The sequence below is a fragment of the Pteropus medius genome, unplaced genomic scaffold (assembly GCF_902729225.1).
Source record: "Pteropus medius unplaced genomic scaffold, Ma_sr-lr_union100, whole genome shotgun sequence".
In the NCBI taxonomy this organism is placed as follows: Eukaryota; Metazoa; Chordata; class Mammalia; order Chiroptera; family Pteropodidae; genus Pteropus; species Pteropus medius.
Window position 1 is genome coordinate 5990181 of NW_024354498.1, and position 16990 is coordinate 6007170.

Sequence of the window (16990 nt, forward strand, 5' to 3'; positions counted from 1 at the left end):
GAATTCCTAGAAGGGGAATTGCTAAGTCAGAGGATATGTGCGTTTTACATTTTGAAAACGTCTATACCCATAAGTGAGAAGAGAACAATAAAACCTAATTGCTACTGAACATCGTTATGGCCCGCAATCAGTTTGTCAGAGAAAAATAGCCTTAAGAGCCAGCATTTGCGATGATGGTGAGAAGTCTTATTAAAGAAAAAGACCAAGGTAATAGAATCACCAGGCAGCAAACACCAGGAAGCCTGGGGAATCACTTAAACTTGAGCAAATAACAATGACTTACAGCGAGTAATGGCTATTCTGGCCCTGCTAGCTAAAAAAGTAAATAATTTGGAAACCAGCAGCCTCCTTTAGGGTATATTTGCTGCCAAAATCTGTTTCATGGGTATGGGAGATGAAAAATCATTTTTCTTCTACTTTTCTAGGTTCCTGGGTGAGACCACCCCCCTTTGTAATCAAAGACAGATTAGCAGGAGAAAAACAAGCAGCAGTTTAATAACATGGATCCCTCCTGTGTGTATGGGAGAGACGAAAACTGAGTAACTCCCCTAAACGGCCCAGGCCAGCAACTTAAACACCATCTCCAGCTAAAGACAAAAGAAGTTGTTTTAGGGGGAGCAGGTTAGGAGAGTCAGTTATGAGAGGTTATCGGGAAAAGAAGAAAACAAGGGACAGATCGTTATGCCGATTAAGATCTTGCCTTCTCCATTGATGAGCGGTTCTAGAGACTTAACCGTCAGTCCTCTTCCTGGTACAGAGAGGGAGACACCCTTACAAATGGAGATTTCCCTTAGAAGTGTAAATGTCTCTTAGAAAAAGGGTAACTTCTTGGTTTTCAGAGCTTCTCTGCTATTTCTTAAAAATAATCAGCTCAAAGTAATTCTTATGTCAAAGAGACATATTTGAGGGTGTTAAATTCTGATCCCCTGCATGGGCCATCATGGCCCACCTTTGGCATGCATAATTAGTCTCACCGTTGCACATGAAATCGGTAGAGACACTGGCATCCAAGACATATCTAACTGGAGGTGTCTCTTATACACATAAAAGGAGAAATAGATTTTTCTCTAAGAGTGAAAGTAGACTCTGAGTCTGAGAGTACCAGGAGAGAGTGAGTAAAATTTAATTTATTGTGTCATTTCTGTGCTTAATCCACAAGGTGAAATAGAAGACTCTGAGATTTTGCAGGAATTTAGGGCTCTGCAGCAAGTCTGATTCTTTGGCCTGCTTCAAAGTAGCTTTACCTGCCTTCTAGAGGATGCTTACAAGGAACACAGCTGTAGCTGACTTGCATTCTGGCTCTATGTCAATCACATGGTTGCTGCTGACACCCTTGACCTTGAATTTGGCTTTAGACCTCTCCAGTTCAAGTGGAGGATAGTTCATGGCATTGTGGACTTTATATTTAGAATATCTTTGGCTTTTGAGACTCATGTAGGAAAAGGATCTCCATCCACTGTTTAGGTATGTGGATATGCTTAATTTTTAAAATTTTAATTTTAATAATATTACATTTTATGCAATGCCTTAATTTGTCTTTCCATTTTTCCATTAACGGATACTTAAATTGCTTCCAAATTTTGTTTTGACAAACGATGCTGCAATGAATATTCCTATATGGGTATCCACGTACGTACGTGCAAATGGTTCCAATCTAAAATATAGTCTTAGAGGAATGACTTTGTCGAAGGGTGTGTTCTTCTGTTAACTTCTAGTTATACCAAATCACTCTCCAAAGCGGTTATAATATTTATACTCCCACCAGCAAAGTTTGAGGCTCCAATTTCTCCTATCTTTGCCAACACTTGGTATTTTCAGCTTTTAATATTTGCCTCTCTGAGGGTTGGAGTGACATGGCATTGGATATGCTTAATTTTTAGCGTTTCTTTTCCGTTTATTGAAAACAGTAACTTAAAAAATCTGAGTTTACATAAGATATAGCATCCTGAAAACAGAACCTGTGTTCCATCTTCACACACATGCACACTCGGATGGTGGTATAGGTAAGAAAAAGTGAGAAATTTGAAGCATTTTAATGAAAATTTGAAATTGAGATATTTGATAGTATTTCATCTTTAGTTATTTATCATAGATGTGACTTCTTTTATACCTTTTTCAAAGTTAAAATTAATTTTACATCTGACACACTAGATTTGTGAAATAGTCACAAATAATTGAAAGTCAGTTCAGGTGAAGAGTAATTTGTGTTATTCATTAAGCATATTAATGCATAACATTTTCCTACCTTTAGTTGAAGCCCTGTTTGAAATATTTTCTTCTTCCATGTTATTTTTCAACAATTTTACATGGAAAGCAAATTAAGAGGTGTTAAAAAAAAGCCAGATGGCCACGTAGAGTAATTTTTTAGGCAACATTTATTACTTTGTAGACTGCTTTGCATTTGGAACATCGTAGTGAACATCTCCCAACTAACAAAATGACCTTACAAAAGTCATTTGGAGCTTAGTGGGGCTAAAGAACATTTATCCCATAAAAGCAGCTGTCAAGGACAGCTATACGAGTAAAATAGCCTTTTATGGACTAGTCTGGGAGCCTAATAGCCATTTAATCCTGTCTTGGTAAGGATGATAGGTTCAGAGTCTGTATCAGGCTGTTGGCCATAGTAACTGCTTTCTGTCTGGAGAAAGAAAGATTCTTCCAGGCATGATAGCCACTGCCTAATAGATAGCGCATCTTTTCCACCTGACCGTACCCCCAGCCAGGTCTACTTTTGGAAAAGAGACAGCACTGCCAGGAGTAAGGCCCCATTAGTGAACCATAAGAGGAGTCCATAATTTTAACAATGAATGACTAAATGAGTAGTTCAAAGCTAATGCATTTTAAAGATTTTATACCTTGAACTCAATGCGAAATGCCTTAAGAATAGGTATTTCAACCACTTTAAAGATTTTTTTTGTTTTGCACTAGAAATAACTGGATGCTAACGGAAAGAAATTATTAAAAAGAAAACAGTCACTGTATGTTTGGAGCTTGTCCACTTAAGTGCAGTCCTAAACAGTGTATTTCAGTTTAGTTGGTGATGCGAAGCATAGACCAGTGAAACATGGAACCAAGTATATGGGCAGTACGCGAGTATGCCGTCATTAATGCTCCCAGCGCTGTCAACTAGTCTGTAACTGTGCCATCCACTATGGTAGCTGCTGGCCACATGGGGCTACGGAGCACTTGAAATGTAGTTAGTGTGGCTGAGGAACTGAATTTTAAATTTTATTTTATCTTCATTAATTTAAATGTCAGTAGCCACCTGATCTAGTGGTCGGGGGTATCACATAGCACAGGTAGACCTTAGATAAGAATTCCGTTGGGAAAAAGTTCTGTGGCTTAGAGTAAGAAGGGAAGATCGTCAAAGGCTTCGAGACGATAGAAAGAAGGGGAGGCGTGTGCTAGGCTGGAATGTCCAATATTTGGTCATAGAATACAGAGTAGCTTGGCTGAAGCACATGGCCCTACAGGGAAGCGAAGGGAAATAAAGGAGGTTAGTGTGGATTTTGGAGGCCCTGGAGTGTCAGCGTCAAAATTAATCCTGAAGACGATAGGGAACCAGTCAGATAACCCCTGCCAACTGTGACATGTTATGCTAATATCGTACTTGTTACCGAAGGCTTTCCAATAGAATGGGTACTTTAGGGAGATTCAACTGGCACGGGAGATAGAGGGCTGAGAGGGGAGAAAAGAGTCCAGGCAAGGCGTGTGGTTGAGCATTACGGCAGCCTTGGTCTGTGATCTAAGGGTCCGGGTGGCAGATCAACTTTATGGAATGAATCAACAAGATTTAGTGACTGGATAGTTAAGAATTTTTCATTCAGGAAATAGCTCTTGAGCCTCTGCCATGTGCCAGGCCCGGATCTAGACTTGAGGATGCGTCGGTGAAAGAATGGATAAAAATGCTAGTCCTGGTGGAGCCTACAGTCTACCGAGGATTGCAATTCTGTGGCTGACAAGATGCTGGTACTGTTGATTCAAGAGGAAATTCAGACGGATCCTGTTGGATATGGGAGAGGAGATCCATGTTGGAAGCCAGGCCAAGGGCGATGAAATAGACAGACACGCACACACCATGCACATGCAGACACCACAAACAACGCTCCCTATGTTTTCACCCTTCCTGAGGGTTAACCCTCAAACACTGATTTGTCCAAGTCAGCCAGGAAGAGGGGTATTTCTCCAATGCGTTTCCCGTGCGTCACCATTGTTCCCTTGAGGCCTTCCCAGCTTACGCAGTTTGCCTTAGAGGCCTCCTGCCTAGCCCTGGCCTCCACTCCGCGACCGCCTCCCCTCCTCCCCACTGCAGACTCTTTGTTGGTGCCGCCTCATCTTCCTAAAGCACGTTCATGTCACTCTGTGACTCCTACACCTTCCTACCTTCCTGCTCCCTTTCTGACCTTCGTTTAACATGGCAACCAGGGACTTTCATGGTCTGAAGCCAGTGAGCCCTCTTTATTCCTCATAGCTGGCTTTACGCCGAAGATACGGTGCGTACGTTCCCTGAACTGCCTTGCACTTGGACATGATGTGTTTACTGGGAGTGGTATTTTCCCTCCTTTTGAATGCCCTTTGCTACCCCCTCCCTGCAGGTTCCCCTCAAGGCTCTTCCTACAAATCCCACTTGAATACTATTTCCTCAATTAAGCCTTTCCCTGGCCTGATCCCAGACTTACTGACTTAGGATCTCAGAGGCCTGGAAAGGGGTATCTCTTAAGGCATCTTGTGTAATGCTTTGCCCATAGTAGGTACTTTGTATATGTCGGAGTTGAAAGAGATAATGTTTATTTGCTCTGCAAGTGGCTCATTGAGATTAGAACATAGGCTAAAATGGGAAGCCGGAATGACCTGGATATTAGAACTCAACAAAGCATATGCAACAAGAAAACAAAACTCCACACTGTAGACTAGTGTTGCTTATTAATAAAGATGTGAAAATCGTAAGTAAAATATTAGAGTGTGTAATTTAAAAGCATTAAAGATTAATTGGTCACGACTGGGTAGTGTGTCTCGGGAATTAAATCGATTAACGCATCATATTGATCAAACAAAAGAGAGAACCCTCACATCACCACAGATGCTCGATCTGCTGTCTATAGTATCTACACACCCTGGTGCTCACAATCTCGTAACAAACTAGGAAAAGAAGAGTACTTCTTACACAGAAGAAAGAATGTCTTTTATAAACCAATATCCAACAGTAAACTCATTGGAGAAATAGTAGAAGATTCCTATTAAAACCAGAAACAAATAACAGATGTGCACTAATGCGACCTGCTGAAGTTAAAATGAGACTGACGAGTGCTGTCTGGGGAGTGAAGCTGGCATTCTCTCGCCTGTTCGTAGAAATATGAATCAGTACAACCTTTTGGAAAATCAATTAGGTGGTCTGTTTTGCAAACCATAAAAATATTCATACCCTCTGACTCAGACATTTACTTCCCAGAAACTCTCCTAGGGAAATCTGATGTGTTGACAGAGATATGAACAGGTACTCATTATGACATTATTTAGAAGAATCAGAAATGGCAATAATCTGAATGCCCCACAATGGGGAAATAGTTAAGACTACTATGGGGTATCCATACAGTGGAATATAATTAGTCATTAGAAATGTTTAAGGCTTTTGATGCCATGAGAATGCGCTTGTGTTGAATTAGAATGATCTAAATTTTATTTAAATATTCCCTCACTGTGTATAAAAGTTTCCTTTGTTTCTTGATGGAAGGGTTAGAACTCAGTTTTCTTTTCCTTTTCGTTAAATTCCCTTCCCATACTTCCTCTGCCCTTCCCCATACTTGTCCCAGCCAGACTCAGCAAGGGGAACTTGAGGGCGAGCTGTTTGTTTCTCAGATGCCCAGAGTCCCAGTAGCGCGGGGTGGCAGAGCTGGGAGGCCCCTAGGTCTTCCTGTCCCTTTTATTTTGCACATCACATACTAGAACCAAGGCCACCCCCTTGGTGATGGAGCAGAACTGAATCCTGGTCCTATATTCCTTCTATTTCCCGAGAGGGTCGTTGATTCAAAAAGCACAGCAAGTGTTGGGAGATGACTTTCTAGACAAGCGTCTGTGTTTTGAAGTCTGTTTCTCACTAGCTGTTGAGTAGAGTTGAAATTGGCAATGATGTGAGCGTGAAGTGGTCAGGGAGGGAGAGCAAGGACAGGGTTATTCTGGCGGAATCGTGGAGTGAGGGACTTGGTTTGGCACGTTCGAATTCTTTCCAGGTCTCTGACACCATTTTTGTCAAGATCGTGGAACTATTCTGGACCTTATTTTATTATTATTCGATAAAATTAGATGCATTCAGACTAAGGTTACTTTCAAGTCTATCAACCTATGGGGGTCAGTAATTGACAAGGTGAGGCATGTCTTAAGAATTTCTTTATTAGCAATAATTGGATATCACTGTGAGATCATTATAATTGAAAAGATTTAAAAGGAGACATTGAGGATCCAGTGTAGAATAGGGCTGCATCTCAGGTGCTCTTCTGTTGGTGATCAGAATGGTATCATTTTGTTTTTTCTTTCACTGGGATATCTTTTTCAGTACCACCTGGAATTCTTCGAAACTAACTTCTCCGTCTCCATTCTTGTCCAGTTCTTTAAAGAGGTCCTCTATGGCGCTTGGACCCTGGTGGTAGACACAAAGGATGGGATGGGGAGAGGAGAGAAAACTAATCAGTTATGTACTGCTACGCATTCTCCGAAATTAGAGGCACTGTGTCTGTTTCAAGAAGGCAACTGAATTGTCGATTGCATGCCATTGATAGTTAGAGGTAGAAAAACCAACTTCAGCTGTAGTATTGCTCCATGTCACAGAACAAGCTACCCTTTTTACTTTCTATATCACGCATTTATTATTTTAACATTGATAATGTGTATTTTTAATATGTATAATTAGTTTTTTACGTAATCTTAATGTATTTTCCTTTATGCCTCTAAAAACATTCTTTTGAGAGGGAGTTCGACGGCTTCACTGGATGGCCCGTGGCCCACAGACAGTCGAGGATCCCTGCCCCAAGGTGCCCTGGGAGCTGGTTTTGTGTCCAACTCCACGTCTGGGCCGGCACATAACCCAGTCGGCACACATAGCTTGCCGCCGGCCGGCACTGTGCCATGGGCTCTCTGTAGCTTGTGCAGTCCTCTCAACCACCCTGTGGGGGAGATCCACTTTACAGATGAGGAAACTGAGGGTCTGAGACAGCATCTGGCTTACTCACAGCTAGTATGTAGAGGGCTTGAGGTTCAAGCATTGACTCTAGAGCCCAACCCCTAACTAGCAACCACCTAGTTTTTCCCAAACCCTGCGCTGCAGCCCACCGCTGTGCTGTGCAGGCTGACTTTGGATCAGTGGTTCTCACACTTTGGAATCATCAGATAGGCTTGCTGGCCTTAGTAAATACAGATCGACGGTCTCACTCCCAGAGTTTCTCATTTCACCTGGCGGGGGCCTGAGATTCTGTATTCTGTTCCTAGGCGATGTTGATGTTGCTGGTCCAGGCCCAGCCATGCTTGGGACCCCTTGCTTGACACGTTCCACGAGCTCATGTGTAGCTTGGCTCCCTTTTGACTACTGATACTTCTGGAGCGTCTTAAGCAGACTTAATATTAGATCTTAAATCCAGTACAGAAACTCAAATCTTAAAGGCATTACAGCTCAGGCTTTCAGGTAGGAGTCTCTCTGTGGCAAAATGGTACCTAGGAAACCTCTTGAAATAACAGTTTGGCTTATACGCCTACGTCAAAACACTTTTTTAATTGTAAAAAACGTAACATTTACCAGCTTAACTATTTTTAAGTATACAGTTCAGTAGTGTTAACTACGTTCTCACTATTATGTAACAGATCTCTATAGCAACATATGTTTTAACCCTTACGATTCCTACAAGCACACTTGGTACTTTGCTATCATCACAAGACCAAACTGTAAGTTAATTATTCAGCACCTAACTTGGTAATAAGTTAGTTATTACCAAATGCTGTTCTCCTGAAGCATTTACTACATTCTAAACCATACAAGGTGATGAAGTAAACAGTGTAATCCTTAGGGAAATAGGTACGTGACTTGGTGAATAGATGTTTCAAAACATACCATTGGTCTTCCTACCTCTATCCAAATTTCGGAAGTCATATGTACTTTTTATAAGAAATACATAAAATACAGAAAAATTTAGAAAACTTCACCAGTCCTAACTTTTAAAACAACTTGTTTGATTGCCTAGGCTCTCCTGTCAGATTATTATTTTTCTTTCTTTTATTATTATATTCCTTTTATTATTCTTTTCTATTACTATTTTTCTGCCTTTTGGAAAAATTGAGTTCTTAAAATTTTCCTCAAAAACCTTTGTTTTAATTTTAATTAAAGTCTCTTTTTCTGCTACTGCCTTGAACTGTTTTTTAAAGTTATTTTCTATTTTAACCTTAAGAAAATGAGAAGATATCGGTCATTGATTTTAGCTGCTTTTCTTTTTAGTATTAACAACAGAAACCTTCTCAACAACTAAAACTAGAAACCTCTTTACTATCATATTGACAGAAAGGACATTTCTCTTTAAAATCTGGGAAGCAAATGCTTTCTTCTGCAGTTATAGCTAAAATGTGACTAAGTTGAATATCACAATTACAGTCCTTCCATTTTGAAGATCCCGTTTAGTTGCAAAGGAAAGAAAGTGTATTGGACACAGAGAATCCCCTTTCCCTAGTCCTTACTGCCTCTGGACGCATTTTGATTCTGACAACTCTCCGTTGGTTCTTTATGGCTAAAGAAATTTTATCATTTCCTGAAAGTTGTTGAGAAACGCATGGTTGCCTCAGTAATTTATTGCTCAACAAATTTATTGCTCGACACAAATTAACAGAAAATTAAATGCGTTTGAAATATAAATTCGTTTCAACAGAGGGCAATTTGTCAGCAGGAAGCCAGTCTTTTTAACAGACTGCCAAGTAAGCATCGGTCTTGTTGAGAGAGCCTACCAGTAACAATGAAGCACGTCCAAGGCCAACTAATATTACTTTAGCAGCCTCTTTGTTTTCCTAGAGCCTGACACTACGCCAAATCCAGGCTGAAACCCTTAGTGTGTTTGCGTGGCGGCGACCTGTGGTCTTCCAGGGCTGGCTTCGTAAAAGTGCCATCTCTGCTTCCATTTCCTATGGCTGCTCATCAGAGTCCTGTGCTAAGGCTGTGGGGGATAGGAGGCTTGGCCCCTGCTTTCTAGGAGCTTGCCATCTGAAATGTGGCCTGCCGCCAGGGGCAGAAACCACATGTTCAAGCCCTCCCTCAAGGGACACCTGTACCTTGGCTGCTGTGAGATCTGCCCCAGATGGAGCGCTGACCAGTATCATGGACCTCAGCCTCTTCCCGTGACCTTTCCTCTCCACTCCCCTCCCTTCCCAGCGTCAGAAGCCAGGTCGGCTCTGCAGTTGTCACTCACTTTCAGTAAACTGGGGAATTCATTCTGAACCAGTAGCATCAGCTCCTCCTTTGACAGCTGGTTTGGATCACCTTCTCTGGCTGCGTATTTTTCAAAAATGCTCTTTAGTTCTTTAGGAGACATTTTTTCACTCATTTTGGTGTCCTGTAAATTGGGAAAGAAATGAGCTTGCCAAAAAGCTGAAGTAGAGTTTTATACGACGATTGCCAGCAGGAGTTTGGTGCCGTTGGGCTGTTTCCTTGGCATAGGTGGGGACAGTAAAGAAAAGGCGGGGCAAAAGGGGGAAGAAGGAAAAGTGGAGGAGAAGAGAGGGAATGGGAAATGTGGGAACAGCACCAGTGACTACCAGTGTGTTTTAAAAATAATCACCTTAGACAGTATGTTAAATATCTGTTCTTAGAGTACATCTGTTAGGATATATTCCCTGGAGCCAAACGTTTAAATTATTAATAATAATGACATTCTTCACTTTTAATGTACCTGGTCTGTATTCTGTAGGCTGCGGTCTTACAGAACCTGACCATAGCTTCTAGCCTCTAAATTACTGGGAATACCTGTAGATGTCACAAACTCATTTTCTCTCCAGACCATTAGCTTTCACGCCATTCTGAAAGGAAGCAGAGGGAGCTTCAGGTAGTAGTGAAAGCACACTTACCTGGTTGCTGAACAGCGAGGCAGCTGGAAGAATCAGACAGGAGTGTGGAGGGCTGAGCAGGATCATACGACTTTTATAGTCTGTACAGACAGACACACCACCCTGATGTTGCAATTTTCCTTTCATTTGCCATTTAAAGGTAATTATTAATGGTTTTTGAAATCTAACCTTAAGACTGCATGAACCTCATAATTAAGGGTGTCGTAAAACTGGCCAACCAGTACAGACCTGTTGAAGCACCTGACCAGTGGAATGGGTACCTTAATCACTGTGGAGTTCACGAGAAGTTCTCCAGGTGGGATGATCTTTTCTACCAGGCCATTAGCCGCTAAAACGCAGTAGCCCGTCTACAGGAGAAGGCTTCAGCCTGGTGAGAAAACATACAGATGTGACTAAAACATATTTCTATCCACGAGGCGGGGGAAGCTGCGTGAAATGCAGTTGCCAAACCTCAGATGGTCTGTGAGGCCATTTAAAATGTCCAGGGACCGTGCAGACAGGCTTCCCCGAGTTGTACTTTGGACAGATAGAACAAGGAAGGTAGGCACTTTTTGCAGCCCTATTAATATTTCCCCACCAATATTGATTCATAAATGCTATCACTTTATCAGTGGACCAAATAGTGTAATGTATATACAGTTGTTGAGAGTGGGAACTTCACAGTCTCCAGTAGCACTGGATTGTTATTTGGTTCAAACCAGAGCTTTCTCTTTTATCAAACCAGCAATTGTTAGATTTCCTATCTTGTTTTTCTTATTCTGAAGCCAATTGTTGGGCTTCTCTGGCTTCTCGAAATTATCAGCTGGAGAAATATCCTTTTAGACTAGTGCGGAGGTCTGAGTGCTGCTGCTTGCTTTAAGGTGATTTTCCGTAGCTTCTAGGGACTCAAGTGTAGAATGCTCTGGGATCTTACTATTAGCTAACGCAGCAGGTAAAAGTATAGCACCCAATAATTTCTGAACATTTTATATTTTATTTCCACTGGAAGTAAGGAAGCTACATTGTTTCCACAACATTCCAAAGTCTTGAGCTACTTGAAAAGCATATCACTGTGTAAATGCTGGCGGTTTTGCCCTTGGCTAAAATACAAGCCTGAGTGAAAGCGTATAATTCAGCCTGCTGTGCTAAAGTAGTCAAAGGTAAAAATGCCTCAAGGACTTCAGAAGGGGTTGTAATTGTGTGACCAGCGTAGTACTTTCCATTTTCATTTTTAAAATCTATGAACCATGGAAATCATCTTTACCCAGAGGAGTCACCTGCAGATCATGATAAGGGGTCAGGAGGTGATCCGTCAGTGCCAAGCAGTCATGATGGGACTTTGTCGGTCTCAGAAGGGACAAGAGTAACTGGATGAAGGTTATCACAATGAGAAAGAGTCATGCGAGGAGCAGTTCACAAAAAAATTTCATGGGAAGTAAGGCGACTGACTGAAAGGCGCTAGATGTGGTGAGAATTCAGGAGAGCTTCTAGTGCATGGGGTACGATGGTTAGAGGGGATCCCACACCAATTTCCTCTGTGGCCTTAACCAAGAGGGCAGTGGCAGCAGTGGCTCTAAGGCAAGAGGGGTATCCCCGAGTCACCAGGTTCAGTTGATTTAGGGTGAGCACCCCCAAAACATTCCCTTTCCACATACAAAAAGGAAAAAGGGGATCTGTTCTTCGGATTGTCCAAGGGCAGGTGAGTTCCTTAAACTCTCCTTTAAGATTTGAAAGACCATCTCGTCCCATTCTTCCCATGGAATTGGGTCAGGACTGTCATTCTTTAGTAAAACATAAAGAGGTTTTGTCATAAGAGAGAGATTCATTACTGGTTGGAAGAAAAGTTTCTCCAAGCCGATTAAGAGGGAGGGTTGGAAAAAAGCCCCACGATCCCTCGGAGACCCATGGCCGGAGTGAGGAGGACCTTGGGAAGGCTGGTTAGAAGGCCGATTACGAGGCTGACAACACCTGAAGCCCTAAACTTGTGACATTCCCTTTTCCAATGTCCCGGCTCTTTGGAAAAGTGGCAGAAACTTGGAGTCTTTTGGTTTCGTCTTGGGGCTTTTATTTGCCAATGCTGAAAATCAAAAGTCTTGGCAGTCTTACTTCAAGGTGGCTCATCTAGAGTATGGGCGAGCTGATTGACCAAATTAACCACATCTAGGCTGGACGTGGTCTCCCATTCCATCCTGGTTCTCTTAAGTAGGAGGGAAAGGTCTCTGTTTAACCCATTAACAAACAAAGAATTAAAAGTCATCCAAGTGGCATCAACATTCTGAAGGAAGATCAGAATTTTAACTTAAAAACGACCTGAAGTCTATTACAACCATCATGAACAGATTCCATCAGACTTTTGTGAGCAAATCTGCATTTTGCTCCAACCAACAGGCTTTGGGAAAGTCCTTAGGAATTAATTGCTCGGTATAGTTCTCTAGCAGGCTCTGTAGTTTCTTCTCCCAGAATTAGAGGCTTGTTTTTCTAAATCCCTTTCAGGATGTTCCCATTGGGCAATTCTCATCCAATATCGAGCCTGGCCTTCACCAACCGACGCAGGAAGTAGCTGATATAAATTAGAAAACCCAGGCTGGTAGGTCTGAATAACGATATCAAATTCCTCAGCAAACTTGTGAGAATCTTCAGTTCCCTTAAGGAATTCCCCGCTCAGTTTTAGTCCAGGGAATGTATGAAACTTGAGATCTGTTAGGGTCCCCAGAGCTTAACTTTAAATTGAAAAGTACTGATAAGTGCAGGGGAGGAAGGAATGGGAAAGAATTCCAGGGAAGATGACACCAGAGGCGAATGAGGTAAGGAAGCAGGTAGTGGAAGGCAAGATGGCATCAGAGGTGAATCTTGAAACAAAGGAATTGGAGAAAAAGAGCTTGAGGATGCCGGAGAAAGCTGAGGCAAAGTAGTCCTAGAATTCCCGAGAGAATGGAGTAGAGGGGAAGGACATGTGGGAAGCCGCTTTTTCTCTCTTTAAAAGTTCAGTAACCTCTGTTAATTCTAAATCTTTATTTTGCAAAGAGGCAACTTCAGAATCTTGGTCCCATTTGGAAGCCTCAAGATTGCATTCAAAATGGGCATTCCGTTCAGCTTCGCCAATTTTATTGTCCAATTTGGTTTTAAGAAAATGAATTTGAGAACCTCAAAAGTCCCCCACGGTGGCCACTGATTTTATTAATTTCTTTTGGTCACATCTGTCTATTTAGTTAAACATGTGCGTGAAAAGTGCCAGAGTCCCTGGAGGACGGATGGTCTTAACATATTAAATAACTAAGATCCCATTTTTTCAGAGACTTCTCTAGAGTAAGGGGCCCAAAGTAACCTACAACGTTTCAAGCAATCTGCAAGATCGAAAGCAGCCAGCCTCCCTCTAGAACAGTCTGATCACAGAAGGATCAGGCCGAAGGCTTAAAAAGCCAATTCTAGGAAATGACCATCTCTGAGAGCCTGGTTACATGTATGTAGACTGACAGGCGCTTTTTCAATGAGACAGTCTGGTTTATTACTCAACCAAAAGCTGACTAATTTCAGTAAAAATAACCCCCGTTCCAAAAATAACCCCTGGTCTAAATGAATTGGACAAAAGCCAGCTTATTTCAAAGGATAACCTGATCCTGAAGAAATCAGGCTGCCATGCCAAATCGGGTACTCACAAACAACAACGAACAGACAAGCAAGACCTTTTCACAAAAAAAACCTCTAAACCGTTCCTGAATCAAGCCCAGAAAGCAAAAAGCAGAAGCTAGATTCCAGGATAAACAAGAAGTTAGCCCAGGTGGTTTTGTATGGCGCTCACCTGCTCTGATGCTTTTGGGGTTTAAGAAGTGGGGAGAAGATGCACAGTGATTTATAATTTTATTCGGCAAAGCAAGACTACCAAGCAGCATGGTCATTTTTCAACTTTTTTTTTATTATTTGTTGTTTCCACATCTGCCTTTTATTTCTTATCACTCTCTTTCTTACCAAATAGATTTTGTTGATCATTCTAAAAACTTGTGAAAACACTCGACTTGCTTTAATTCAATTGAGAATACTTCACGCTTGAAACTGCCAGGATTTAAAATTAGAGACTAAATTTATTTCTATTGGAAAGAGTTCCATGAAAGAACTGGGACATTTCCAGGGGACATTGATCTAATACCAATTATAACTCACAAGAAGGGGTTCCAGATCCACTTTAAAAGCACTTACAGCTTTTAAATACTGTTCACTTCCACACTTGTATAATTTTCTCTGACCCTTCATTATATTATATACAAATTGAGGATTGAACTATTGGACTATATTTCTCTCTGATGCTTTCTAGTTCTAAAATGCTAGGGACTTATCTACCTTGGAGAACAAATGTGAAATCTTATAGAGTTCCTTAAAAGCTTTCTGCCGACCTCGAGCATTTCTCATTCCATGCACCTTTGCTGTCTTGTATATGTTATTCTTGATTTTATTACAGATTATTTGATTTTGGTATGCGTCAGTGGTGACTACATATTAACTCCCTTCTTGCAGTAAAGATAGGCATTTTGGTTTTAGTTGTAAAATTTTAAGCGATCGTAACAAGAAATATCCTTTTCCTCCAACACGTTTAAAATTTTTTTTAAAAATCTATATAAAGTTGCAAAAATAGTCAATAAACACCAATCCACTTTTTGCCCAGATTTGCTAATTGCTAACATTTCCACATTTGCTTTCTCTTTCCATGGGTGGACTTTCCCCGCCCCGCCCCCAACCATTTGAGAATTAGTTACAGACATCCAGAAACTTCCCTACTAAAACGCCTCAGCATCTTCTACAGACAAGGACGTTCTCCCATGCAACCACAATGCCATTATCACAGCCCACATTCAAATCCCCCAGTTGGTGAAATAGCATCTTATATCATCTGTTCTCTCAAATTACCACTTGCGAGCTAAAATCATCATGCAGTTATATTTCTATACTGAAGGAATAATTTTAATAACTATATATGGTCTTAATAACTACATGATATATAATTAGTATTTTAATAACTATATATTATATGACAGATAACATGTTATATACAAAACACATTTATACTGTATGTATTGCATAATGACACGTGTGTGTATAAAATTAACTCAAAGATGCTGCTTTTTGTCAGAATTTACGCTTGTAGTAAACACTAACAACTTGAAAAACAACCCGTAGGTCTTCTTAAATTTTAACTTGCTCCCTTTCACGAGCCACATCTCTCGTCTCTTATGTTTTTCTTTATCTGTGGACTCAAGTGCGAGGGTAAACCTGCAATGGGAAACCTGAAATCCACTAGTAGATATTCACATGAAACATTAACTAAAAATATATGGAGACGGCGATAAATACAGGGTGTGTTCAAAGAGTGCATTTTGAAACCAGAGAACGGGAGAATAATGACAGGCACGAGATTGGTAATGGAAAAATAAGGGAGGCAAAAGTTATTTATCACCTCCGTTCAATTGCTTGATCTTTGGACAGACTTCAGTTTTTCCCAGGAAAGCCAAGAGTAACTAATATTAAAAGCTCCAGGCACCGTAGGCCCCCATAGCCATGATATTCAACTCAAAGTCCACAGCAGGCAGTGCCCAGAGAAGCACCTTTGAGAAGAGGGCAGAGTCAGTATCAGGCTCCGCAAAAGAAATAGCATGATGTGCTGTCTGTGGGCTCCTGTCGTCTTTGATCCTGAGGTTTAGAAGAGACCTTGACTAGAATGCAACCGCCCCTAAAGGAGCCTCCTCCCCCTTGCCTGTCCTCCCTGCGCCCTGTGACAGAGCTCCCTTTCTTTGTCATGTCCAGCCTTTGCCTCGGCTGCGAGGCTCACCGGCTCGGGGACCTGCCTGTGCGATCCTGTGGGGTTGGGTTCCCAGAGGCCTTCTCCTCAGAGCCCAGGCTTACTGAGGGCTGATTTTTACCATGGATCGTGTGCTGCTCCCAACACCCAACCTATTACCCTGATAAATCGTCAGCATCCCTGTGAGGTGGGGCCTGCCGTCACCTGCAGTGTACACACACTGCTGTCACGTCCAGTCTACGGACACATCCGAGGACCTGTTCATCTTACCATCACTAGGGAATAGAGCTGGGACTGCCATCCAAGCCCAGCTTGTGCCCTCAGCCACCTTCCCAGGATGGGGGCTTCTGTGAGGAGAACTGGCCGGTGTCAGAGCTAGGGCTTAGACAGGAGTGTTATGGTCACGCCCGAAGGTATAAGGACGTTCTTTCCTGATGGAAATAACATAGTCCCTTCTTTTACTGGTAGATAAAACCAGTTTAAAAGATTGGAAAATATAGATATGATTTCTAGGACTTCTCAGCGCGTTCAGCATCATAGACTCCATTGTCGCGCTGCTCTGCGATGCCTCAGCTCGAGAGGCCAGAAAGGTAAGCACAGCCCTGTACCAGGTGGGAGGCGGGTTTGGGCACTGCGGCGCCTCTGTCCCTCCTGCCTGCCCGCAGCTCGGGACAATCTACGGCGTCTCAGAGACCTCTCCACTGCTCTTAGGCCCACCGGCCAGTCGGTTCCTCAGTTTCCTCTGTTAGTTTTTGATAAAAATCCAGGGAGATTTCGTTATGGAGCCTTTGGTCAGAACTTGAGACTGTGCTGAACTCTGGTGGAGACGATGAGGCCACGCTAGTTTATGAGAGGAGGCGCGAACACAGACGGCTGGGGCAGGTTAAAGTTTCATGTACGGTAAAGGACTATATTCGTTTCCTATCGCTGCCGTAACAAGTCATCATGAACTTAGTGGCTTAAAACGACACAGATTTATTATGGTCCTGGAGCTCAGAAATATGAAGCGGGTCGGCGGGGCTGCTTTCCTTCTGCAGGCTCTAGGGATGAGGCTGTGTCTTTGCCTTTTCCAGTTTCTAGAGGCTTCCTGCTCCTGGCTCCTTCCTCCATCTTCAAAGCCAGCAGTGTGGCCTC

General features: G+C 42.2%; 2 protein-coding genes across 2 annotated transcripts in view; one reads left to right on the forward strand and one right to left on the reverse strand.

Annotated features, from left to right (window-relative positions):
- The window catches only part of CTPS2 (CTP synthase 2), an 84853-nt gene that overhangs the window by 30141 nt on the left and 37722 nt on the right, over positions 1-16990 (forward strand). The window lies entirely within an intron of this gene.
- Positions 6368-10203, reverse strand: S100G (S100 calcium binding protein G). The gene is made up of 3 exons (XM_039852254.1): positions 10090-10203; positions 9435-9578; positions 6368-6634 (listed from the first exon to the last, which is right to left on the reverse strand). The coding sequence occupies exons 1-3, from the start codon at positions 10153-10155 to the stop codon at positions 6530-6532; spliced, it is 315 nt and encodes a 104-aa protein (XP_039708188.1). The 5' UTR covers positions 10156-10203; the 3' UTR covers positions 6368-6529.

Excerpts from the sequence above, each read along its gene's own strand:
- S100G (XM_039852254.1), bottom strand. The coding sequence starts at position 10,155 with ATGATCCTGCTCAGCCCTCCACACTCCTGTCTGATTCTTCCAGCTGCC. Across the intron at positions 9,579-10,089 it reads CCTCGCTGTTCAGCAACCAG|GACACCAAAATGAGTGAAAA; the intron begins GTAAGTGTGCTT and ends CCCAATTTACAG. Across the intron at positions 6,635-9,434 it reads AATTCCCCAGTTTACTGAAA|GGTCCAAGCGCCATAGAGGA; the intron begins GTGAGTGACAAC and ends GTCTACCACCAG.